The 27,448-nt window shown below is 43.7% G+C and overlaps 1 protein-coding gene across 3 annotated transcripts in view; it reads right to left on the bottom strand.

Moving 5' to 3' along the window:
- Positions 1-27,448, bottom strand: part of ZDHHC14 (zinc finger DHHC-type palmitoyltransferase 14) — a 287,105-nt gene that overhangs the window by 17,822 nt on the left and 241,835 nt on the right. For all 3 annotated transcript variants that reach the window (XM_029057932.2, XM_029057930.2, XM_029057931.2), the window contains 3 exons: positions 21,554-21,656; positions 19,050-19,159; positions 10,076-10,178 (listed from right to left, as the gene is read on the bottom strand). In XM_029057932.2, coding sequence (XP_028913765.1) covers positions 10,076-10,178; positions 19,050-19,159; positions 21,554-21,656 — 316 coding nt within the window. The remainder of the gene's footprint in view (positions 1-10,075; positions 10,179-19,049; positions 19,160-21,553; positions 21,657-27,448) is intronic.

Genomic DNA, 27,448 nt, shown 5'->3' with positions numbered 1-27,448 from the left:
GGTAAGGGAGGAGGCGTCGGCTTCCTCCTCTCGCCCCGTTGCCGCTTCCGCACTATCCCTCCTCCCCCCTCCCTCTCCTTCCCCTCCTTCGAAGCCCATATCATTCGCCTCTACCACCCACTCCAGTTACTTGTCGCCGTCATCTACCGCCCTCCCGGTCCCACCTCCGACTTCTTCAACCACCTTGACCCCTTTCTCACCTTCCTTCTCTCCTTCTCTCTGCCCACTCTGATCCTTGGAGACTTCAACATCCATACGGATGTACCCGACGACTCCTCTGCCGCCCGCCTGCTATCCCTCCTCGACTCTGCTGACCTCCTCCTCCACCATACCGCGCCCACTCACCGACTCGGTCACACCCTCGATCTCGTCATCTCCTACCGCTGCACTATCTCCTCCCTCACCAACTCTGAAATCCCTCTCTCTGACCATAACCTTCTCACCTGCCTCATCTCTCACACTCCCTCCCCCTGCAAATCTTCGCTACTGCCTCACAGAGACCTCCGCTCTCTCGATCCCATCCGTCTTTCCAATAGCATCTCTCCTCACCTTGCCGCCCTGTCCTCTCTTCCCACTCTCGACGATTGGGTCTCCGCTCTCAACTCCACCCTCTCTACTCATCTCGACTCTCTCGCCCCCCTTTCCCTCCGCCGCTCTCGCTCCACTAACCCACAGCCCCGGATCACCTCCTCCGTCCGCCTCCTACGCTCCTATGCTCGAGCTGCTGAGCGCTGCTGGAGAAAGTCCAAGCACCAAGCCGACCTCACACACTTCAAATTTATCCTTTCCTGCCTTAACTCTGCCCTCTCCTCCGCCAGGCAAAGCTTCTTCTCCTCCCTCATCGACACCCATGCCCATCACCCCCGCCGATTGTTCCGGACCTTTAACTCTCTCCTTAGGCCCCCTGTTCCTCCCCCTCCCCCATCTCTCACCCCCAATGATCTGGCCACCTATTTCCTCACGAAAATCAACACGATCAGGTCTGAGCTCCCCAAAGTCACCCCTCCGCCTCTCCCCTGCCCCCCACCAACCCCTTCCCCTACTTTCCCATCCTTCCCTGCATTATCCTCAGAGGAGATCTCCTCCCTCCTCGCAAGTGCCACCCCCTCCACCTGCGCCTCGGACCCCATTCCCTCTCACCTTCTTAAAACCATCGCCCCTGCCCTCCTCCCTTCCTTAACTTCTATTTTTAACCACTCAATCTCCAAGGGCTCCTTCCCCTCTGGCTTCAAACATGCCCACGTCTCCCCCATCCTAAAAAAACCCACTCTTGACCCCACTTCCCCCTCCAGTTATCGTCCTATCTCCCTACTACCCTTCCTTTCCAAAATCCTAGAACGAGTCGTCTACAATCGATGCCTAGAATTCCTTAACTCCCATTCTCTCCTAGACCCCCTCCAATCTGGCTTCCGTCCCCTCCACTCTACCGAGACTGCTCTCTCTAAGGTCACCCATGACCTCCTTCTTGCCAAATCCAATGGCTCCTACTCCATTCTGATCCTCCTTGACCTCTCTGCTGCCTTTGACACTGTCGACCATCCCCTCCTCCTCCATACCTTATCTCACCTTGGCTTCACGGACTCTGTCCTCTCCTGGTTCTCCTCTTACCTCTCTGGCCGATCATTCTCGGTCTCCTACGCTGGAGCCTCCTCCCCCTCCCATCCTTTAACTGTTGGAGTTCCTCAAGGGTCAGTTCTTGGCCCTCTTCTGTTCTCCATTTACACTCACTCCCTCAGTGAACTCATCCGCTCTCACGGCTTTGACTACCATCTCTACGCAGATGACACACAGATCTACATCTCTGCCCCTGTCCTCTCCCCCTCCCTTCAGGCTCGCATCTCCTCCTGCCTCCGGGACGTCTCCACCTGGATGTCGGCCCGCCACCTAAAACTCAACATGAGCAAGACTGAGCTCCTCATCTTCCCTCCCAAACCCGGTCCTCTCCCAGACTTCTCTATTACCGTAGATGGCACGACCATCCTTCCCGTCCCGCAGGCCCGCAATCTCGGTGTCATCCTTGACTCGTCCCTCTCGTTCACTCCACACATCCTATCCGTTACCAAGACCTGCCGGTTTCACCTCTACAATATCGCCAAGATCCGCCCTTTCCTCTCCACCCAAACGGCTACCTTACTATTACGGGCTCTCGTTATATCCCGGCTAGACTACTGTGTCAGCCTTCTCTCTGACCTCCCTTCCTCCTCTCTCGCCCCGCTCCGGTCTATTCTTCACTCCGCTGCCCGGCTCATCTTCCTGCAGAAACGATCTGGGCATGTCACTCCTCTTCTTAAACAACTCCAGTGGTTGCCTATCGACCTCCGCTCCAAACAAAAACTCCTCACTCTAGGCTTCAAGGCTCTCCATCACCTTGCCCCTTCCTACCTCTCCTCCCTTCTCTCTTTCTACCGCCCACCCCGCACGCTCCGCTCCTCTGCCGCCCACCTCCTCGCCGTCCCTCGGTCTCGCCTATCCCGCCGTCGACCCCTGGGTCACGTCCTCCCGCGGTCCTGGAACGCCCTCCCTCCTCACCTCCGCCAAACTGATTCTCTTTCCCTCTTCAAAACCCTACTTAAAAATCACCTCCTCCAAGAGGCGTTCCCAGACTGAGCTCCTCTTCCCCCTCTACTCCCTCTGCCATCCCCCCTTTACCTCTCCGCAGCTAAAGCCTCATTTTCCCCTTTTCCCTCTGCTCCTCCACCTCTCCCTTCCCATCCCCACAGCACTGTACTCGTCCGCTCAACTGTATATATTTTTGTTACCCTATTTATTTTGTTAATGAATTGTACATCACCTTGATTCTATTTAGTTGCCATTGTTTTTACGAGATGTTCTTCCCCTTGACGCTGTTTAGTGCCATTGTTCTTGTCTGTCCGTCTCCCCCGATTAGACTGTAAGCCCGTCAAACGGCAGGGACCGTCTCTATCTGTTGCCGACTTGTTCATCCCAAGCGCTTAGTACAGTGCTCTGCACATAGTAAGCGCTCAATAAATACTATTGAATGAATGAATGAATTCTTCCATGACCAGTCAAAAATGCTCTGAGGTCACATACCAGCCAACTTTATTCATCTATATGACTTGTGCAACAACCACTCTGGAGAGCTATATGTTAATCATTTTCTGAGCAATCTCTCTCTCTTTGTATTTATCTATCTCTATTGGTCTCTATGCATGTTTTTCTATTTATCACTATTCTGTCTCCATTTCCTCCATTCTTCTCTCCGTCCTCCTTTCTTAACCACTGCCCTATCTTCCACAAAACACCTCTCTCTCTCTCCACTCTCCTCCATGAAAATATAGCTCCTTCACTAAAAGTTTTCCTCCACACTAAATTCTATTTTCCTACGGCCTAAGTTATTCCCACAATGTGAGACTGTCAGTTTTGTGAGATGAAATCTATGTGTTTCTCTCTCACACACTTTCTACTGGGTCACCAGGATATTAGTTATGATACTAAGCAGCAACTTAGTTAACAAGAGTCTTGTGTCCTGGATTAGCCTGCAGCTGATAATGCAGATTCCACAAGTAGCTTAATTTTCTACCAAAGCCCAAGTCACTCCCTGCTTTAATAGCATGCTATCCCATTGTGTTCCAGGCTGAATTCTGATGAATCCCAAAGCAGTCCTGAGTTTCACTGGGTGTCAAGGACCTCCTCAGAATTCCAGGCATTGGACCTGTCCATGCCTGAGCTCTCCCTGGCCTTCAGGGCTTGGGAGTGCATCCAAAAAGGCTTGAATCACCTTCCTTCTCAACCGCCCAGGTGTGAACCCACTTGACCCCTCTGAATAAACATAGCTTTGATGTTTGGTACTGGGAGTAGCTTGGAGGGCAAGGTGAGCCGGTTATCAATGATTCACCACAATTACATTATGTGCCTCCTGGAACCCCTAAAAGTAATAGTTTTTTAAAATGGTATTTGTTAAATGCTTATTATGTTGCAAAGCACTGTATTAAGTGCTGGGGAAGATACAAGCTAATCAGGTAGGACACAGTCCACATCCCACGTGGGGCTTACATTCTTAATCCCCATTTTCAGATGAGGTAACTAAGGCACAGAGAAGTTAAGTTACTCAAGGTCACAGAGCAGACACGTGGGATACAGGTACAGGTGAAATGCTTATACAGTGTTGATAGTTGATAGGTAAAGACAATATCTCGATGCATGCAAAGATAATTTTAGAGAAATCGTAGTTTAGGGTGTACAGAAAAAAGAACTGGAACACTAAATTGTCTAGTCCAGGGTCTGCAACTTTATCACTTTGAAAGAGCCAAATAAAATAAAATCTTTGAGCAGTTGGCGTGCAAAAATCCAATCACACAATTTAAGTTGAAGAGTCAGGGAAGGGAAGGAAAGAAAAAGGGGGAAGATAAGAGAGGAAGAGAAAAGAAAGAGAAAGACCAACGGGAAAGAAAAAGACAGAAAGAGGAAGAGAAAGAGAAACAAAGAACAAACTTATTCCTTATACCACTCTAGACTGAACTCTTTGGGCAGGGATCATGTATACCTACTCTGTTGTATGTACTCTCCCAAGAGCTTATTACAGTGCTCTGCATCCACTAAGCACTTAATAAATACCACTAATTGATTGATATTCCTAGTTCATTTGGGAAAGAGTGAGAGTAATAATAATGATAATAACGGTATTTGTTAAGTGCTTACTATGTGCAGAGCACTGTTCTAAGCGCTGGGGTAGATACAGAGTAATCAGATTTTCCCACGTTGGGCTCACATTTTTTAATCCCCATTTTTACAGATGAGGGAACTAAGGCACAGAGAAGTTAAGTGACTTGCCCAAGGTCACACAGCAGACAAGTGGGGGAGTCGGCATTAGAACCCATGACCTCTGACTCCCAAGCTCGTGCTCTTTCCACTAAGCCACACTGCTTCTCTAGGGCTGTGAGTAGGGCTGTGAGCCTTGTGTGGACAATGAAGCAGCATTAGAGAAGCAGTGTGGCTCAGAGGAAAGAGCACGGGCTTTGGAGTCGGGGTCATGAGTTCGAATCCCAGCTCTGCCACTTGTCAGCTGTGTGACTGTGGGCAAGTCACTTCACTTCTCTGTGCCTCAGTTCCCTCATCTGTAAAATGGGGATTAAGACTGTGAGCCCCACGTGGGACAACCTGATCCCCTGTGTCTACCCTAGCGCTTAGAACAGTGCTCTGCACATAGTAAGCGCTTAACAAATACCAACATTATTATTATTATTACAATGACGGGGTCTTACCTTGCCTCAACCCTAGGGCTTAATACAGTACCTGGCAAATAGTAAGTGCTTAAGAAGTACCATTAAAAAAAAAAAGGTGGTAAGGGACCGTATCTTCTGTTGTCACAGCTTCCTCTCTCAATCAATCTATCAGATTTATCGAGCACTTACTGTCTCCCTCTCTAGACTAGCTCGTTGTGAGCATGGAATGTGTCTACCAACTCTGTTAAATTGTTAGGTTGCACTCTCCCAACCACTTAGTACAGTGCTCTGCTCACAGTAAGCGCTCAATAAATACAACCGATACCATGTGCAGAGCACCATACTAGGCATGCGGGAGCGTGCAATATTACAGTGCAATAGAGTTGATGCTCATTCTATGTTCACAAGGAGTGTACAGTCTAGAGCAGGAGACAGACATTATTACATCTAAATCAATTATTTATAAGGACATAAGTGCTGTGGCGGGGAATATAAGCAACACCCATCCCTCTACTTTCAGCCTGGCTCCTGCTGGGGGGAATTTCATCCTCAGGCAAACATGGGAAGAGTGGCGCCTGCAGTGAGGGCTCCTCTTTACCCCGCAGTCCACCACTGTAGTCCACCACTGCAGCATTAGCACATATGGGAAGTCCACTGCCCAGAGTGATGACTGCTTTTACCCCTGGCATGGGGTATGGTCCCCTGCTGCTGCATCAGCACCTGTGGAGAGCGGGGCATCGACTGCAAGAGTTGTTCTTGCTCCTTCTCCTGCACTTCCCTCTCCAGCACCCAGCAAACCACTGTGTGCTGGATAGGGAAGCAGCATAGCATAGTGGAGAGAGCACGGGCCTGGAAGTCAAAAGGTCATGGGTTCTAATCCTGGCTCTGCCACTTGTCTGCTGTGTGGCCTTAGGCAAAGTCATGTCACTTCTCTGTGCCTCAGTTACCACATCTATAAAATGGGGGTTGACACTGTGAGCGCCATGCAGGACAGGGACTGTATCCAACCCCATATGCTTGTATCCACCCCAGCACTTAGCACAGTATTTGGCTTATAGTAAGCACTTAACAAATACCATAATAATGATGATAGTATTATTACGTGTCACTATGTGTTGGCACTGAGTGCTTAGTGCCAGGCTTGGCTGGCCAGCTTCGGGGAATGAAGGGGGAAAGGTGGAAGTCAAGAACAGCTCCAGACTGCCTGCTGACCAGTGAGGACAGCAGGGCCCTCACCATTTTCCAGGCTGGGGATACTTCCTTCCAGCAGAAGCTGAGGACTGGAAGCTCATCCTTCTAGACTGTAAACTCACTGTGGGCAGGAAATGTGTCTTGCTATTTTGTACTCTCCTAAGCACTTAGTATAGTGTCCTGTAGACAGTATGTACTCAATACCTACACTGACTGATGAACTGACTGGAGTTACCATCTTAACTTCCTCCCAGCCCTTTTCTGGATCAAAGAGGCGGGGGTGGCCATCTGCCTCTTTCCCAGAGAACTGTGAGGGAGTAAGTAACGCTGTAGCCCTCAGGTGCCGAGTCTTCCCCGGGAGTGAATGTCTACATAGGGGAGCCACAGCTGGCATCAAGAAGGGTCACATCTGGCTTGTGAGCCCAGGGTTCCCAACCCCTGATCTGGTCTTCTGATTCGACCTAGTTCCAACTTGAGAAGATCCCTATGCCTTGGTTTTTTTTAATCTGAAAAATGGGGATAATGATACCTGCCAGTGTCATAAGGAATAAAATATGTTGCCCACCACTTTGGAAAAATACTGTTTTACAAATTCAAGTTGTCCTAATAATGAAGGCATCATTCCCATGGAGTTGAGGGACCATATCACTCTCCTAACATTATCAAAGTCTGTCAAGGATGTCCATTATGTATGACAGCCTGAATGACTCAAAGCAAATTTGAATGCTAACATTTCTCTCCAAAGACTGGCTAAGTTTGGTCTGGTAGTCTTGAAATATTTTACCTCATTTCTCTGGTTTTTGCCAGCTCTGAAAAATGGCTAAGAACAGCATTAACTTGACCAAAAGCAGAACATATTCACAAAGACACACAGAAAAGAACCAGGGCAATCCCGGAACTCAGCTGGTACAGTGGTTCCCATTACTGCCGAGGGTCCTTTGGCACTGGACAACATTTAATAGGCCCCCTTGTCTTGGTAAGTGTCAATTTCCTCTCTCTTCACTCTCTGTTGCTAGTGTTTCACCTCTCTCATTTCAGGATCTTCTTATTGTTTCCTTCCATTCCTGTAAATTATTACCACCTCCAACGTTTTAATTCTCCTCCATTCATCCTGGCTCCTCAGCTCTTCCTTTTACCCCTCACCCGAAGACAGACCCATAATACCGATGCCACAAGTCACTGGACAAGGATAGACATTGACAAAATCAATGAACAAAAAATTATTTCACTGGGTCAAAAGTCAGACTGCAGCAGTGTCCCTTCGGACTGTTCAAAGTGGTGAATCTCTCCCCATGTCTATTTTTATCCAAACAAGAGGTGTTCCTTCCTTAGAGGTTGTGCCTGCTGTACCACAGGGCTACATATCAAGATATGGATAGGGGCCAGAAATCCCAGAATGATAATAATAATAACTGCGGTATTTGTTAAGCGCTTACAGTGACAAGCACTCTTCTAAGCACAGGGGTAGATATAAGGTAATCAAGTGCAACATAATCCTACATGGGGTTCACATACTTAATTCCCATTTTACAGATGAGGGAACTGAGGCACAGAAAAGTTAAGTGATTTGCCCACCGTCACAGAGCAGGCAGGTGGGAGAGCCAGGATTACAAACCACATCCTCTGAGACCCAGCCCCTGCTCCTTCCCCTAGGCCATGCTGCTTCCCAGAAGCTGCTGGATGGCAAGATGAAAAAGGGTATTGACCAGCAGGATGGGCAGAAATTACAATTATAAGAACACATAGAACACAACTAGAAGCGTGCAGCACAGTGATTGAATGGCTGGGAAACAACAGCAGGTAAAAGATAGTTAAATTTGGTATACAGCCACTAGAAATGGGAAGGCACTTTAGGAATCTTCAGCTTCTGAGGTGAAGAGATGAAAACAGTGATAGCATCTAAAGCCAGCAACTCCAGCCATGCAACCACCTGACAATCCTCGACCAGTACAGTCCATATGAGAGTACATAAAGGGAGGAAATGGTAAGTCTGACCCTCTTAGAAAGCAGAGTTATGCTTATGATTCCTTTTTTTAGGTCAAGCAGCATGGCCTAGTGGATAGCATACAGTCTTGGGAGTCAGGAGGGCCTGGATTCTAATCCCAGCTCCACCACTTGTCTGCTGTGTGGTCTTGGACAAGTCATTTCAGTTCTCTGTACCTCAGTTACCACATCTGTAAAATGGGGATTAAGACTGTGAGCCCTTTGTGGGAAAGGGACTGTTTTCAATCTGATTATCATGTAACTACCCCGGCGCTTAGTACAGTGCCTGGCATATAGTAAGTGCTTAACAAATACCACAGTTATTATTATTCTTATTTTTATCTTTATACTCTGTTCTTTCCCCTTATCTGTATTGTATTTTGGTGTCTATCTTCCCTGTAAGCTCTTTTACGGCTGGGACTGTGTCTACTTACTCTTTTGTACTATCCCAAACATTTAGTATAATGCACTGCACAGAGTAAGTGCTCAATAAATACTGCTGATTGATTAAAACAAATGAAGTAAACTGTTTGTTACCCATAACCATCAATTAAGTCATTTTCTGAAGCTGTGAGCAATCAGAGCAACATATTTGAGAAGCTCGCGATCTGACATTCCAGTTACTCAAAGATAAAAGGTAATCTGGACCCTTGTTACTTTTTCTTTTTATCCCCTTCCCTAGACCTACTAACCTCTGTGTCTGTTTTCAGGACTTCAGTCAAAGAGTGATCAGATTTAAAGAGCCAGGCCTGTCCCATATCAATCAGTGATATTTTTTGACAGTTTACTGTGTGCAGAGCACTATACTAAGCACTTGGCAGACTACAATATAATTCAGTTGGTGGGCATGATCCCAGTTCATAAGGAATCAGAGCACCTTGGCTCTAATCCTGGCTCTGCCACTTGCCTGCTATATGACTTTGGGCAAATCACTTAACTGCTCTGTGCTTCTGTTATCTGTAAAATGGGGCTTAGATTATGAGTCCTTCATGGGACAGGGACTGTGGCTAACCTGATTATCTTGTATCTTCCAGTGTTCAGTGCTTGGAACATACTAAGCACTTACAAATACCATAAAAAAAAGGAGTTTACAGCCTATAGCGGGAGGCAGACATTAAAATAAACTAGAGATGGGGAAAAAGGAGAGGATGGAGCATCAAGGCAAATTCTTTTCTGGACCATTGGTTTGCCCTGAAGACATCTGTCCCACAGATATAATAATAAATAATAATATAATTGATAATTATGTTCTACACAGAATAAGTGGCTCAACAAACACCATCGATTATCATCAACTTAGAGCCTACTAGTTCTTCCTCTGGTTTTCAACCTTGACTTCTGTTGCAGAACTCATTCATTCATTCAATCTTATTTATTGAGCATTTACTGTGTGCAAAGCCCTAAGCACTTGGGAGAGTACAATATAACAATATAACAGACACATTCACTGCCCACAGTGAGTTCACAGTCTAGAAGATGAGCATCAGAGATGATATGGACTAGGATACAAGCAGACGAGCCAGAACGAAAGTCAAGGGGCCAAAACCCCTCAGGAGGCCTAGAGAACTCCCCATAGGCAGGCTTCATTACAGACTTTTTTGTCATTTGAGGAGGCATCTCGGTTCAGTGAGTTAATAACTTGATTAGTTCAAATCAAAGCAGAAGAAGAGAAACATTCAAAAGGTGTCTGGTGAACATTACCAGCAGCTAACTCCTACCATGTTGCTCTGAGACTGTGTTGCGCCATACATTGTGATCCCGTTGGATGGCACCACTGGCTGTGGGGTGTCAGGCTGGACGTACCCTCTTCGATCGATGAGGCTGCAATAGAACACAGCGGGGTAGTTAGGAACAGTCATGGTGGGATATCCCCCCTCTAATAAAGATGTTGCTTACTGCATACCAGCTGGAAATAGGATATGTATTTTATTAATTCATTCATTCGTATTTATTGAGCACTCATTGCGTGCACAGCACTGTACTAATCACTTGGGAAGTACAATTTCAGCAGCAAATAGAGATAATCCCTGCCCATAACGGGCTATATGTTGAGGTAGAAGTCACCTGGCCTAGTGGAAAGAGGATAATAATAATTATAATCGTGGTATTTGTTAAGTGTTTACTATGTGCCAGACACTGTACTAGACGGAGTGGATACAAGCAAATCAGGCCAGACACAGTCCCTGTCTCACCTAAGGCTCACGGTCTTAATTCCCATTTTACAGGTGAAGTAACCGAGGCACAGAGAAGCAAAGTGACTTGCCCAAGGTCACACAGCCAGACAAGTGGTGGAGCCGAGATAAAAACCAGGTCCTTCTGATTTTCAGTCCTATACTCTATCCACTAGGCCACCATCCAAGGGCCTAAAAGTCAGAGGACCTGGGTTCAAATCCCAACTCCACCACTTGTTTGCTGTATGAATTTAGGCAAGCCATTTATCTTCTGAGTGTCTCAGTTTTCTCCTTGCAAGTCAACTGTATTTATTGATAGCTGTGTGCAGAGCAGTGTACTGAATACTTGAGAGAGAACAATATAACAGAGTGGGCAGACAAGTTCTCTGCCCACAGATGGGGATTAAGAACCTGTTCCCCCTCATTTTTTAAAAGGTATTTGTTAAGCGCTTACTATGTACCAGGCACTGTACTAAGTGCAGATTGGACACAGTCCATGTCCCACATGGGGCTCACAGTCTTCATCCCCATTTTACAGATGAGAGAACTAAGGCACAGACAAGTGAAGGGACTTGTCCAAGATCACACAGCAAACAGGTGGCAGAGCTGGAATTAGAATACAGGTCCTTCTGACTTCCCGGTCAGTGTTCTATCCACTAGGGGCATGCTGCTTCTCAACCTCCACCTTAGATTGTGAGTCCTGTGTGGGACCTGGGACTGTGTCTGACCTGATTATTTTATATTCCAGATTCTTGTACAGGTCTTGGCACAGAGTAAGTGCTTCACAAATACCACAGTTACTGTTAGGATTATTGTTATTATTATTATTATCCTTTCATTTGTGAAGACAAGGTTTCTGTTGGTGAGGTTCTAGTGTTGGGTGTGGGGAGGTTTTTGTTCACCTGCTGTGTTTGCTACTTGCCACGCCTTTCATAATTTCAAATTTATTGCTTGGTCTCCCTAGGTTCCTGAAGCCATTCCAGGAGAGTACTTTATAATAATAATAATTATTTAATATAATTATTATTTAATATAATAATTATATTACCCCTACTTTATAATAATAATTGTGGTATTTGTTAAGCACTTACTCTGTGCCAGGCACTGTTCTAAGCGCAGGGGTAGATACAAGCTAATCTGGTTGGACACAGTCCCCGTCCCTTGTAGGGCTCACAGTCTTAATCCCCATTTTACACATGAGGGAATCAGGGGAACTAAGTGAAGTGATTTGCCCTGGTCACACAGCAGACAAGTGGCATAACTGAGATTAGAACTCAGGTCCTTCTGACTCCCAGGCCTGTGTTCTACTGAGTAGGCAACAGTGTCTCTCTTCTTACTTAGTTATACTGGTCTATAGGTTGCTGCTCTCTTCCATTACTGTTTGAGACTAGTGACCTTTGGTCAGCCCTCCCTATTTGTGGGTGCCACTTTCCCTGCAATGCTACAGCAGGTGCTGGGGTACCCTGCTATAACCACTCTCCTAATTTGCCCTGCCCTGAGAAAGTGTAGTGCAATAAATATTGTCTCATTGATGGTTCACTGACTCTGTGTGAGGACTTCACTTTAACTGACTATGGCTCAAAGCTAATGCTGATAACACTGATCAAGAAGCTGCCCTCTCAAGCACTTAGTACAGTGGACTGCACACAGTAAGTGCCCAATGAATACAATTATGATGATGGTGATGGTTGGTCCAGATCTTATGGGCAGAATGCAACTACAATTTAACTGACCTTTAGTTTGGGTATGAAATTTGATGCCCTATCAATACCGACATTGTTAGTTTCCAAAAGGACTCTTTATTCAGAGTTCTACTTCTTTGTTGATCCAGGTATCACTGGGTAGTGTATTTTCTAGGTAGCAGAGTTTGGCATTAATGTTTAACTTGTGTTACCCATAAACCTTGTGCTGCCTTGAGGATGAACCTGGATTAGTCTAATCCTTACTATATCTACATTCAAGGGCTTCCACGGATAGAAAGAGAATCAAGTGCAATTAAAGAAATAAAATAAAATATTACACTTCTAAGAACAATAACCTCTAGGCTGTAAGTTTGTTGTGAGCAGAGAATAAGTCTACTGACTCTGCTATACTGTACTCTCCCAAAAGTCAGCCAGTCAGTCATATTTATTTAGCACTTACTGTGTGCAGAGCACTGTACAAAGTACTTTGCAGAGTAGCAGAGTAGCACCGTACAAAGTACTTCACAGAGAAGCAGCGTGACTCAGGAAAGAGCCAGAGCTTGGGAGTCAGAGGTCATGGGTTTGAATCCCGGGTCCGCCACTTGTCAGCTGTGTGACTTTGGGCAAGTCACTTAACTTCTCTGTGCCTCAGTTACCTCACCTGGAAAATGGGGATTAAGACTGTGAGCCGCACATGGGACGACCTGATCACCTTGTATCCCTCCCAGCGCTTAGAACAGTGCTTTGCATATAGTAAGCGCTTAACAAATGCCATCATTACTATTATTATTACAATATAAAAGACACATTCTCTGCCCAGAACAAGCTTACAATCTAGAGATGAGCTTAGTATAGTGCTCTACACATGGTAAATTTTCAATAAATATCATTGATCGATTGACTCTGCTTTTCAGATTTGATGGCTAATCCAGAAACTACTGAAAGAGACATAAGACTCTGGAAAAGTTGGGGTGGGTTTTTTAAAACTAGACAGCAAAATGTTATACATCCAGAGGCCACTCAATTAAACTAGTTGACTTACTGACTCTAATCAGAATAACAAATCCACCAAACATTTTGATGAGTATATGACCTATGTCCCGCATGAGGGTTCAACATCTCTTTTAGTTAGCTGTTTGGCCTCTTGTTTGTTTGAGGTTGAAATTTACTATTGGAGTTTTTAAATTTAGAACTACGATTCTCTAAACTAGAACTGCTTACAAATGAGGCAACAGAGAGGATTTTAAAAAAACACCAAATACTAAAGGAAATGTCTGAACCCAAAGGGAAAGACCTCACAGATATCCAGAGTCTGTTTTATTTTAGAATTTGTGCCTTTTTAAGAAACACAGAGAGAGAAGAGGGTGGGCAGTTCATTTTCGACAACCCTAGGGAAGGTGATTCAATAGTTTTTTTACTCCAGTGGGGTGGGAGTAAGAGCAAGTGAATGATTTTGGTATGAAAGAGTTTGGGTAGGCTTTGGAGGAGGCCACTAAACTTGATAACAAGCAGTGGAACATCAGTACAGCTTTGAAGCCTTTTTGAGCCATATTTCTGGGGGCACAAAGGAATTTTTGTTGTTGTTGTAGTTAGAATAAAAGTTTCATTACTGTTCACCTCTTTAGCTGTCCTAAGATCCTTGAGGGCAAGATATTGTGTCTACTGACCTGATGGTACTCTCCTAAGCGCTTAATCTGCTGCTCTGCCTTACAGAAGATGCTAAATACCTCTGAATGACTGATGCCACTGTGCAAATTTCCAGTGTCCAGTGGACAAAGTAATATAAGCACTGGCAAGCCATCCAGACAGAGAACAGGAACAATAATTCATACTGCTGTGTGGCATTGAGAATCTCAGTGGGGAATACATTAATTTCCTGAATCTGAACTTCTTTATACAGGTTGTCAGGTCCAGATGCAAATGTTTGCTTTCTAAATGAAGAGCAACTTAATTGGTCCAGCTGGTTGCAAGTTAGAGAGAAGAAAAAATATAAAATATTTAGGGTGTGAGGGGATAAGGGGCTGGGCATTTCTGAACAACCTCCAGACAATTGTGATTTATTTTTGTTAAGCAGAATTTTATAAGCAGAATATGAAACACCACTGACACTACTGTGTTTACCTATTTGGCCTAAGAACTGGAATTCAAGATAGTAATGGCAGGGACTGTCTCTGTTGCTGACTTGTTCATTCCAAGCGCTTAGTACAGTGCTCTGCACATAGTAAGCACTCAATAAATACTATTGAATGAATTGAATGAATAAACCATCATCACCCTTGAGAAGGACAGTCTTGGCTGTGGGATGATATAACTACGAAGGAATATTTGGGAACCCAAAAAGGTAAGACTGAAAGTGGACACCATTCACTCGCTGTTTTATTTGCCTGATCATTAAAATATAATAATAATAATTATGGCATTTGTTAAACACTTACTATATGGTAGGCACTGTACTAAGCACTGGGGTGAATACAGGCAAATTGGGTTGGATACAGTCCCTGTCCCATGTGGGGTTCACAGTCTCAATCCCCATTTTGCAGATGAGGTAACTGAGGCACAGAGAAGTGAAATGACTTGCCCAAGGTCACCCAGCAGACAAGTGACAAAGCCGGGATTAGAACTTATGACCTTCTGACTCCCAGGCCCATGCTCTATCCATTATACCATGCTGCTTGATGCTCTTATTATGAAAGCTAGTACACCAAGAAAGAACCTCAAGAATAAACCTCAATCAGCCCAGGCTCTTGCTAGACACTGTATACTGTCTGACATTCCAAAATTTAAGAGGGGTGGAGAATTTATAAAGAGTTAAGAGGCCAGTATTAAAAAGGACTGGTTGGGACATGGGATGGAGGAGGACACTTAAAGGAATTGGGGTTATTTAGACTGAATGAGAAAATGCTTAGGGCTAACCTCATATTAACTTAATAAGGATCATCACATGTCTGCAGAATCACTGGAATGGGAGGGTGATCAGATATTCAATACCTTCTCTGGCGATGGAATAAGAGGAAATGGACTTAAACAGTGAAATGAGAAGAGTAAACATTATGATTGCTAAATGGTGGATGTTGCTGGATCCTGAGACACATTACTTAAATTTTCATTTTCTGGAAATTTATAGTAGTAGTAGAATTTATTGAGTGTCTACTAATTGCAAAGCATTATACTAAGGGCTGGGGAAATATAACAGAAGCACAAAACACTGCGAAGCAGCGTGGCCTAGTGGATAGAACATGGACCTGGAAGTCAGAAGGACGTGGGTTGTAATCTTGCCTCTGATCCTTGTCTGCTGTGTGACCTTGGAGAAATCATTTAATGTCTCAGTGCCTCAGTTACTTCATTTATAAAGTGGGATTAAAACTGTGAGTCCCATGTGGGATATGTACTGTGTCCAACATGAGTAACTTGTTCTATCCCAATGTTTAGTACAGTGACTTGCACATAGTAAAATGCTAAACAAATACCATTTTAAAAAGGGAATTTGTGTCCACAAAGATCATACTCTTATTTGGAAGAAAATTAAAGTTCAGTCTTAACTGGACACTAGATATTTCTTGAAGTCTATCTGTCCTAAATTTTAGTTTTCTTTTTAATCTTGATTTTTCTTATCTTTAAAGACACAAACAACCCTGTTTTCTGGTTAGGTCCAGTAAACATGGTTCAGGGAAGCAACAAGTCATAAGGAAGCCACAATAATACCTGGAACATGTTGAGCATTTGTGTCCCAGAATTAAGTTATATTAGCCACACTTAGCCATTCAGGAACAACCATCCTTAATCTATGTAAAAATAAGGGATTACAGTGAAGTTGATTACTAGACATAGCAAAGTGGAGGGAGGTCTGTACAACTTTCAAAGGCTATGATACAGTTATAACATCTCATTTGTAAATTATAAAACTAATAATCAGATGTCAAAAAAACCAGTCCCCTAATGTTAAACTGCTTAACCACCTAATATTAAATCATTGACACTGCTAGAAAAGTACTAGCCCTAAGCGAGTTCAACAATCAAATCAACATCTCTCTCACTAGGTTTATAAAGAATTCTCCAACCTGACTGGAATTTTTTTATGGTATTTGTTAAATGCTTACTATGTGCCAGGCACTGTACTAACCATTGGAGTTGATACAAGCTAAATGGGTTTGGACAGAGTCCGAGAGAAGCAGCATGGCTCAGTGGAAAGAGCCTGGGCTTTGGAGTCAGAGGTCATGGGTTCAAATGCCGGCTCGGCCACTTGTCAGCTGTGTGACTGTGGGCAAGTCACTTAATTTCTCGGTGCCTCAGTTACCTCATCTGTAAAATGGGGATTAAGACTGTGAGCCCCATGTGGGACAACCTGATTCCCCTGTGTCTACCCCAGCACTTAGAACAGTGCTTGGCACATAGTAAGCGCTTAACAAATACCAACATTATTATTATTATTGTTATGTGCCACATAGGGCTACCAGCCTTAACCCCCATTTTACGGATGAGGTCACTGAGGTATAGAGAAGTTAAGTGACTTGCCCAAGATCATGCAGCAGACAAGTGGTGCAGCTGGAATTAGAACCCTGGTCCTTCTTACTCCCAGGCCCAAGCTCTACCCACTAGGCCATGATGCTTCTAGTTTCCAAGTGATCAAAAGTCTCTGCTTACTATCAAAAGTCTCCGCTTATTGAGAGATTCAGCGTGATCACAAATGGGCGTCAACAAATGGAGATGTTCAGAGGGATGGGATCTCAGACTGCAGAAAGTCTCCCCAACTGGTTGGGGGGACTGATTGTGGGAGAGAGAGATGGAGAGAGTCTCTGAGACTGGAAGGAGACTATCTCTGATCTCCTGGAGACTCACCTCATTTCCAATTAGATGTGTTAACTGCAGGTTTATTTTGGTGCCACCCAGACCTCACCTGATTAATGTGTCTGGACAGGATCAATTCCCCATCGGTTAAACCTACTGACCCTTAAAGACTCTGTGGCTAAGGTGGACAATATGAAGAGAGAAGACAGCTACAGTTAGTTCTCTGCTTCCCTTATACTGGGGATGCCTAGCCCTCCATGGCATATTGTCAGTATGGAGATCCTATCTATCCATTCAGTGGGACAGTCCTACTGGACACAGTTCTTCTCCACCAGAGATTGTATACAATCAGGTAGGATCCCTGCAGCAACCTGACAAAAGAGGTTTCCCAGATTCTCCTTGAACAGTTTTCTTTATCTGATCAACTACAATTCCTTCCTCTTTTCCAAAGACTATTTCCTTGCTTTCACTCATAATAGCTTGCAGGACATCTCCCCCGATTAGACTGCAAGCCCATCAAAGGGCAGGGACTGTCTCTATCTGTTGCCGACTTGTTCATTCCAAGCGCTTAGTACAGTGCTCTGCAAATAGTAAGCGCTCAATAAATACTATTGAATGCATGAATGAAGAGGACTCCTCCATTGTCCTTTGTTTCCTAAATTACACTTATGGATGCTGCAGGGCATCAGAAAACTAAATAGACACACATAGGTAACAAAACAAGCCCCTCTTTATACCATCTTCAATCCACTCGAGTCTGGATTTTAAAATGAGTAAGCCAAAGTCAAAGCACAGACAGAATTTTCAATTGAATCCATTTGTAGAATGCTTAATTTTTATTAATAGATGACTGCATCTCTAAACTGAATAATGGAGCATTAACTAACAGTTCAGTTGTGTTTAGGCCCGGGAAAACTAGTCTGAAAATTAGAGATTCACTGATGCCTTGTCTAATCTCAATTACAAATCCTTTTGACATTTGGAAATCAGAAGTTGATTAACTTTCACAGATCTTTGTGATGGGGCCCAGGTTGTCTTATCCCAACAGAAAGATGCTGCCCAAATATTAAAGAAGAGAAAAATCTCCTGTAACTCCATGCTTTAGTAGTCAAGCTTAAGAAATCTCTGGACTGATTTTATGAATCAATTTTTCTAAATCTCTGCAGATACGTAGAATTCTTGGAGCTGCTTCACCAAGCCTCCTTCACTCTACCCTAGAAAACCATAATCCCCTAAACATTTGATGGTTGCATTACTTCAATAGTCTTCAGAACCTGCTTGTCAACAGGGCTCCATATTGGTCCCTACACATTTCTATATTTGATATAATCAATCAATCAGAAGTACTGACTGAGAGCTTATTCTGTGCACAACACTGTACTGGGGAAAGTACAAATAGAGTTAATAGATATGGCATTAAGGAGCTTACAACCTAGCAAGAGAAACAGATGCCAAAATAAATTATTAAAGAAAATAAATTAGAAGTAATAGATTCACCTCTCAGAGTCGTACCTGGAGAGTTTCCAGTACTCTACCAGTCTCTACTATGAGAGGGAGAGTCAAGCAGACACATATCCATTCCATTACTAGCTTGGGCAGTGGTTAGCGAGAGGAAGGCAACCTGTTGCAAGTCAAAACTCACCTGTGCTGGGCAGCAGCAGCATGGGAGAGAGTCAGGGGTGGAAACTCAAGTTTAGCACGCAGAAGTAGGCAATGATAAACCACATCTATATTTTTATTAAGAAAACTCCACGGATACACTACCAGAAAGATTGCAGGTGGAGGTGGGCTGTTCTGGGAGAGACGTGTCAATGGCATCGCTTTGGCTTGGAGACAACTTGACAGCTTAAGGCAAGAATATACTATAAATATAATTTCAAAGTATTGGGGGAAGAGTAAGTCCCCAAGAGAGATTTTTTTCCCCCTTTACTGAGGGCTGAATTAGCAGAATTCCCTTTCGGGCAATCACAGTGGAAAAGGTTTACCTAAGCGAGTTCTGAGGTTGACAGAGAGGTTTTTCCGTTACAACATGTCGTGCATTTTCTCAGTCTTACCTTGGAGAGATGGGCCCACAGAGGGCAGCACAGCAATTTGTAAAGATGTTTCCATGGCTATAAGGATTGAAGTTTTCTTTCCCTCTCTTATTTGACCAGGAGCCTTTAATCTGAAAGACATAGGGAGTCATTAACACTTGGTGTCCCACATACTAATGTCACAATTTAGGAAAATTGAATTTTGGGGAAAGAAAGCAATTTTTTTTTTCCTCCACAGGAGGAGTCACGAAGCCCATTTCTTAAGGGGAAATTCCAGAATTACTAGTGCAACAGAGAATGTGATTTTCAAACTCAATGTAATCAAATTTAGGGATAGGAACATGTCCTGAAGAGTATGTTGGACTGGAAAAAGTTGAGGAACAACATTGGATGACTTTTTATTCCTTTTCCTTGAAAAGTAAACACCTCTCATAGGAAGTCATATTATATTCATACCAGGGGGATAGAATGGTTGAGCCATGTTCATCTCCTCCCCAGTTCTCTCCGCCTCTCTCCAGGCTCGTATCTCCTGCCTCCAGGACGTCTCTACCTGGAGGTCTGCCTGCCACCTAAAACTCAACATGTCTAAAACTGAGCTCCTTATCTTCCCTCCCAAACCCTGTCCTCTTCCTGACCTCCCTGTCACTGTGGACGGCACTACCATCCTTCCCGTCTCACAGGCCAGCAACCTTGGTATCGTCCTTGACTCTGCTCTCTCGTTTGCCCCACACATCCAATTCGTCACCAACACTTGCCGGTCTCACCTTCACAATATCGCCAAGATCCGCCCTTTCCTCTCCATCCAAACTGCTACCGTGCTGGTACAAGCTTTCATAATATCCCGACTGGATTACTGTGTCAGCCTCCTCTTGGATCTCCCTTCCTCCTGTCTCTCCCAACTCCAGTCTATTCTTCATTCCGCTGCCCAGATCATCTTCGTACAGAAACGCTCTAGGTATGTCACTCCCCTCCTCAAAAACCTCCAGTGGTTGCCTATCAATCTTTACATGACACATAAACTCCTCATTCTTGGCTTCAAAGCTCTCCATCAACTTCCCTCTTCTCTCTCTCCTCCCTTCTCTCTTTCTACTGCCCACCCTGTACACTCCGCTCCTCTGCCGCTCACCTCCTCAAAATCCCCCGTTCACGCCTATCCCACTGTTGACCCCTAGCCCATGTCCTATCACTGAACTGGAATGTCCTCCCTCCTCACATCCTCCAAACTCTCTTCCCCTCTTCAAAGCCCTAGTGAGAGCTCATCTCCTCCAGGAGGCCTTCCCAGACTAAGCCCCCCTTTCCCTCTGTTCCCCCTCTCCTTCCCCCTCTGCTCTTACCCCTTTCCCTCCCCTCAGCACCATGCTCATTTGTATATATGATTTATGACCCTATTTATTTTGTTCATGAGGTGTACATCCCCTTGATTCTATTTATCTTGATAATGTTGTCTTGTTTTTGTTTTGTTCTGTTTTGCTCTGCTGTCTCCCCCAATTAGACTGTGAGCCCATCATTGGGCAGGGATTGTCTCTATCTGCTGCCAAATTGTACATTCCAAGTGCTCTGCACACAGTAAGCATTCAATAAATACTATTGAATGAGTATGGATTATTTTTTCCATAGGCATTTAGAGAACTGAAGCAATAATAAACTAAATGGTACCCCTGGGACTTCAATGAACTAACACAGCTTCCAAAGGTGGAATGCTGAGAAGTTACATTAAGGATGTCAGCTGGTATATCTCTAGCCACTAAGATGGATTTAGGAAAAACAACCATCATTCTGCTTTTTCCAAGCATCTTTCAATGCCACTAGGCAGAGTCAGAAGACTGGGATGGATGGAAAACTAGTTAGGATGAACAGAGCACTTTTTGTGTTCTTATTTTCTCATGTTCAGCTCCCTTTTTTTCTTTAATCATTACTAGTGTGTCCTGGTGATTATATAATAATAATAATAACAATGATGGCACTTTTGGGCACTTACTATGTGCAAAGCATTGTTCTAAGTGCTGGAGAGGATACAAGATGATCAGGTTGTCCCACCTGGGGCTCACAGTCTTGATCTCCATTTTACAGATGCGGTAACTGAAGCACAGAGAAGCTAAGTGAATTGCCCAAAGTCTTACAGCTGACAAGTGGTGGAGGTGGGATTAGAACCCACGACTTCTGACTTCCAAACCCATGCTCTTTTCACTATGCCACGCTGCTTCTCTGGCATTTTACAATCTCCTCGCTGATGGCACTGGGCCTCTCAGTCATTGTCTAAGGTCTGTATCTCTGTCAATAGCTTTTTAGTCTTTGCCTCTCTGGGACTCCATCAACCAGGGACTCATATTTGCTGCATTTGAAGCTGGGCCCTGGAGCCACCGACTAGAGAAATAGAGAGTGGAATCAACCAACCTTTAAGTAGAACAAGTCTCAGTAGGGAACATTTTCTGAAGATGCTCAACACACACCATCAGTGACAGCTCTTTCCCCATTTACTCTATGGCTGCAGACACTGAAATAAACAGTACAGTGGAAAGACTTACATCTTCATTTGTGGTTTGATTGGAGCTGATCAGATACGTGTGAAAGCCTGAGAGTCCAACAATGGACCAGACAGAAAAGAAACACACCACAGCTTCCAGGACGGTAAGTTAAAGTTAAGGAACTGACTAGGAGGGAAGGAAATGGGATAAAATATGGTAATTTTCAGAATGTTGAATTACTTTATTATTTAAAAATACACCAGCAGCAACCATGTAAAATATTCTTTTCACAGCCTTGATTTGATCAGTAACCCAAATTCCTACTTTGAAGGCACTGGTTTTTTCTATGACAGTTTACCAACCACTTGTCCCTCATTATTATTATGATTATATTGGTCATATTAACCAATATGTTATAATATAATATCAACAATAGTGATAATTGTGGACACGTTATTTTTATCATTATTTTTGTTAAGTGCTTACTATATGCTAAGCACTGTATTAAGTGTTGGGGTAGATAATAATACTATCAGATCAACACAGTCCCCAGCCCACATGGAGTTCCAACTCTAAGTGGAAGGGAAAACAAGCATCTTATCCCCACTTTTACAGATGAGGAAACAGATGCACTAAGAAGTTAAGTGACTTGCCCAAGGTCACAGAGCAGACAAGTGGTTGAGTTGGAATTAGAACTCTAATCTTCTGACTTCCAAGCTCGTGCTCTTTCTGTTAGGCCACACTGCCCAGTAGAATATTTCCCCTTACCAAGAAGTGCTGTACCCAGTGGGTGCACCCAATGTTTGGTATGAGATCACTGCATCATGCCACTTCCTCTCTGATGTCATGCCCCTTTCTGGTGGTCCCAAATCCCTCTTATGGGTAAGTCCTGTTGGTTGTCTATTCAGCACACTGCCTGATGTTGGCTCTGACATTAAGAACGCTATGTGGGCAGCAGGATACACCATTCCTGAGAAGCAGCATAGCTTGTGGAAAGAGTACAGGTCTGGCAGTCAGAAGGATCTGGGTTCGAATCCCAATCTGCCACTTGCGGTGTGACCTGTGGCAAGTCACTTCACTTCTCTGTGCCTCAAATACTTCATCTGCAAAGTAGAAATTAAGATTGTGAGCCCCATGTGGGACAAGGACATGTCCAACCTGATTGCCTTGTACCTATCCCAGGACAGCTCTTAGCACATAGTAAATGCTTAACAAATACCATAAAAAGAACTAAATATATTACATCACCTCAACGACAGAATCAATATTTTAATCCTGGACCGACTCTCATCAGCAGCAAAAGAACATAGTTCTACCCGAATGCACTACAAAACATATATGACCATGACAGTATTCTTAAATTACTTATAATTGTGGTAAGGATCATTGAATCAAGAGTCCTCTTAGTTCTGCATGGGTCTAGCAATCCACATGAGGTAGTCAGAATAATAATGTTGGTATTTGTTATGCACTTACTATGTGCAGAGCACTGTTCTAAGCCCTGGGGTAGATAAAGGGTGATCAGGTTGTCCTACGTGAGGCTCACAGTCTTAATCCCCATTTTACAGATGAGGTAACTGAGGTACAGAAAAGTTAAGTGACTTGCCCACAGTCACACAGCTGACAAGTGGCAAATCCGGGATTCGAATCTACGACCTCTGACTCCCAAGCCTGTGCTCTTTTCACTGAGCTACGCTGCTTCCCATATATAAACCAAAGGAGGAAATGGTCCGAGTTCTCCCAAATACCAGATAAATCAATGAGACTGTTGAAAAGACAGTAATTATGTTGCACAAAGGTTTATAAAAGCCTGCTTCCAAATACAGTTCAAGTGTTTACCATAAAACTACTCACCATCAATCTGAATAATTCAAAGAACCGTAAGTATTCCCATGAATAAATTACAGGCCAGAGAAAATAAATATTCATGATCTCCTAGTGCTATGGGAAAGAAAAATTCCTGTGTCATACTATAAAACAGGCCCACAGATATTTTTCAGGGGTACAAGTGGGAGGTTCAATATTAGTTCCCAATTAATCAATCAATGGTATTCACTGAATGCTGTGTGCAGAGCAGTGGACTAAGGGCTTGTATATCTGAAGTGGTGCAGACTGTTATGACACACTCAATGAAGGTACTAGGGGATGCTAGGCTTCTTCTGCACAGGACGGACCTGATTTTGACTACTTTTTTTTCAATGGTATTTTTTAAGCACTCACTATGTTTCAGGTACTGTACTAAGTGCTGGGGTAGAAACAAGCTAATCAAGTTGGACACACTTAATGCCCCATTAGGGCTCAGAGTATTAAGCCCCATTTACAGATGTGGTGACTGAGGTACAAAGAAGCTAAATCACTTGGCCAAGGGCACACAGCAGGCAAGTGACAAAGCTGGGATTAGAACCCTGGTCCTTTTGATCCCAGGCCTGTGCTCTAACCACTAAACCACACTGCTTCTCTATTTCCAGGGACTGCTGCCTGCAGCACAACACACTTAACAAATATGACAATTCTTACATTTATTAATATTCTGAGCAGGAATAGCAGGCCTGGGAAAGCCACAGAGGAGGAACCAGAAAAGACCAGTAAAGTGGCTGAGAAGACAGGAAGACAAGAGGGAGGCACAGACTCAGGAAAACTCAAAAATGATGACAATCAAATTGTTACTGGAGTTGACTAGGGAACTGGGCTGCTGAAGCTTCCTTTCCCATTCTGTGGGTAGGGAAATACCATCTTGATTAAAAGCTCCCGATCCTTAGATCATCAATAAATTTACATGAAATAATACATAATAAAATGTTATGTGTGTAGATCAATTTCACATACAGCCAAAACATACAAGTTCAGCAAACTCACTGAATTGGATCCTGCTTTTAAGACACTCAACTAGTTTGGTTTTTGTACCTAGTTACCAGGCCCACAACTACAGTATCCCAAGACAGATACTGCTGAATCTGGAGGAGGAAAACCCCTTGAAGCCAGACTATGATCTGAATGAATGGCTAACTCTGCATCTCTCTATTACTTCCATAGGTAGTGTCTATACCTATTCCATTAATGTGAAAGACTCTGATAACAATAATTATTAATAATAAAAAATTAATAATTGTGGTAATGGTTAAGTGCTTACTCTGTACCAAGAACTGCACAAGGGTACATGCAATATAAACAGATTGGACAGCATTTTTGTTCCACATAAGGCTCACAATCTAGAGGAAAGGAAAAACAGGAATCTTATCCCCATTAATACAGTTAAAGAAACTAAGGCACAGAGGAGATAAGTGACTTTTTAAAAAAATAGCATTTGTTTAGCATTTACTTTGTGCTAAGTCGGAACTAATCACAGCGGTAGATAGAAGGTAATCAGGTTGGACATACCCACAGTCTTATTACCCATTTTACCGATGAGGCAACTGACCCCCAGATAAGTGAAGTGACTTGCCCAAGGTCACATAGCAGACAAGTGGTGGAAGTGGCATTAGATCCCAGGTTCTTCTGACTTCCAAGACAGAGCTCTATACATACTGCTTCTCCACAGTCAGTGGGGACTAGAAGCCAGGTGCCCTGACTCCAAGCCCATGTTCTTTTTCAGGTTGCTTCTCAAACAATCACAGTAACTGGATAATTCCCTTTTGCCTCATTTTTTGGGCAGGGAATAGGTCTGATGCTATATTGCATTCTCCCAAGCTTTTAATACGGTGCTTTGCACACAGTAAATACTCAATAAATACAATTGAATGAATTTATTAAGCACTATGTGCCAGGCACTGTACTAAGCACTGGAAGTAGATACCCCACATAGGGCTCACAGATTTAATCCCCGTTTTGCACGAGGTAACTGAGGCAAAGAAGTTAGATGACTTTCTCGATGTTTTAGAGAGATAAATGGCAGAGCAGAGATTAGAACCCAAGTCTTCTGAATCCCAGGTCCGTGGTCTTTCTAATAGGCCAAAATGCCTCTCAGCTCTTCCAACACAGACTATGTTCTCCACTTTCACTTTAACTGGAACTTCACAGGTTTTATTATGTTTTTCCATTGAGTAAATTCTAGAAGATCCTTTTCTGATGAGATCATTCTTGAGCAGGATCAGACTTCTGAAATTTTAGGCAGCGGCTGCATGCTACTGTTACTGTGATTATGTATATACCCTCATTCTTGCTCTAAACCTTACCCTATCAACCCTTTCCATTTTTTAAAAAGGACCATCCAACACCAGGCCAATCAACATGTTTAAATGGAACTAAAAAGAGAGGCTCTTAGGATCCTTCAAACCAGCCTGCTTAGAATGAATGCAAATTTGTATAAAAAAAAAATCAGTTTAAAGAATCTGCAAATATGGAATCAATTACCATTTGATTTACCAACCACTAAAAGCCCTTTTCATTTCGGGATAGCTGAAACAATAATACATGATTAAAAATGACTGTAATCCTTAAAATTGGATGTTAATGTTGTGTTACACTGAATTATTGTTTATCGGCAGGGGTTCCTGTCACCCACGGTTGTTTGGTAGGCAAAAAAGAAATCAAATGAGTTTTAAAGCTTGATGAATCCATCTGATTTAAATGCACCAATTTCCAGAATTCCATTTCTGAACATGTTTTCTTGAGCGCCCTTGATTTTCAAAGAGCTTTGATAAGTGTGCTAGGTTGGCATTACTTGCTTTATGTCATGTTTATCTTTAGCAAATATTTCCAAGTGTTCTTTGTTACAATGTAGCCCCCAAATTTGCTCTTCTCTTATTCCATCCCCCAAACTGAAATAGATGAGGGTGTTAAAAACAGGGGGAATGACCACTACACCCATCTTAAGATACAGTGATGATGGTTATGGAATTCCTCTGCAGATTGAGAGCTTCTCTGACCATACTGCCATTCTTCTTCTGATCTTTTACATCCCTCTGTCACAAGACAGAGAGCTCTCAATTAGCTGCCTACTGAAAGTTTTGGTTGGAAACGTGGTTGCACTATGGCAGAAGATACTAGTATGAAATTAGTGTCTGGTTAGCCATTGTGTTGGGTGGTTGTAATAATAATAATTAGGGTATTTGTTAAGTTTTTACTATGTGTCAAGCACTGAATTAAGTGCTGGGGGAGATACAAGATCATCAGGTCCCATATGGGGCTCAGAGTCTAAGTAGGAGGGAGAACAAGTCTGAATCCCCATTTTGCAAATGAGGGAACTGAGGCACAGAGAAGTTCAGTGACTTGCCCAAGTTCAGACAGCATGTATGTGGTGGTCGGAATTAGAACCTAGGACCTCTGACTCCCAGGCCCATGCTCTTTCCAAAAGGTCACATTGCTTCTCTAGTACTGCTGTAAAGCAACAGCATTATTAGGGGCTTTCAGGCTTTCCAGGGGAGATATGATTTTAGTAGGGGTTTGACGATCGGGAGAGTGATGGTCTTATCAGACAAGAACAGGGAGGAAGTTCCAGGCAGGAGGAGGATTGACGCAAGCTATATGAGATGGAAGCAAGGTAATGAGGTTGGTGTTAGAGGAGTGAAGTGTGCAGGCTGGGTAATAGTAGGAGAAAAGTGAACATAGGCAGAAGGGAGAGAGCTGATTGAATGCCAGGGCTTTTATTTCTATTTTATGATCCTATGCAGCTGGTACAGTGCTGCGCACACAACAGATCCTTAATCAGTGATGTTGATAATGCTGATTGTATTCAATTTCCTTAATGATAATGACACTACCCTGCAGACAAGGTTGGACTGACATTGCATCCGTAAAGGGAATTCCTTACATTTTTTGGCATGAAGGCTTGAGAGCTAGAAGAAAGGAGGTTGAGGAATGCAAACTACCTTACTGGCTGGCTAGCTTGTCACTCTTCATAGGCTCCAGACAGCTCAGTGGGTATGGTCTGCTCTGGTTCCCGACTCCTCCCCTGTGGCCACCAATGAGGTCAGAAGGGCTAACCTGGATTTTCTCAGTATCCTACTGGGCCAGTCT

This window comes from Ornithorhynchus anatinus, chromosome 2 (assembly GCF_004115215.2).
Source record: "Ornithorhynchus anatinus isolate Pmale09 chromosome 2, mOrnAna1.pri.v4, whole genome shotgun sequence".
NCBI lineage: Eukaryota > Metazoa > Chordata > Mammalia > Monotremata > Ornithorhynchidae > Ornithorhynchus > Ornithorhynchus anatinus.
The sequence above is the reverse complement of the archived record's forward strand: the minus strand, read 5'-3'. Positions and strand labels throughout refer to the sequence as shown.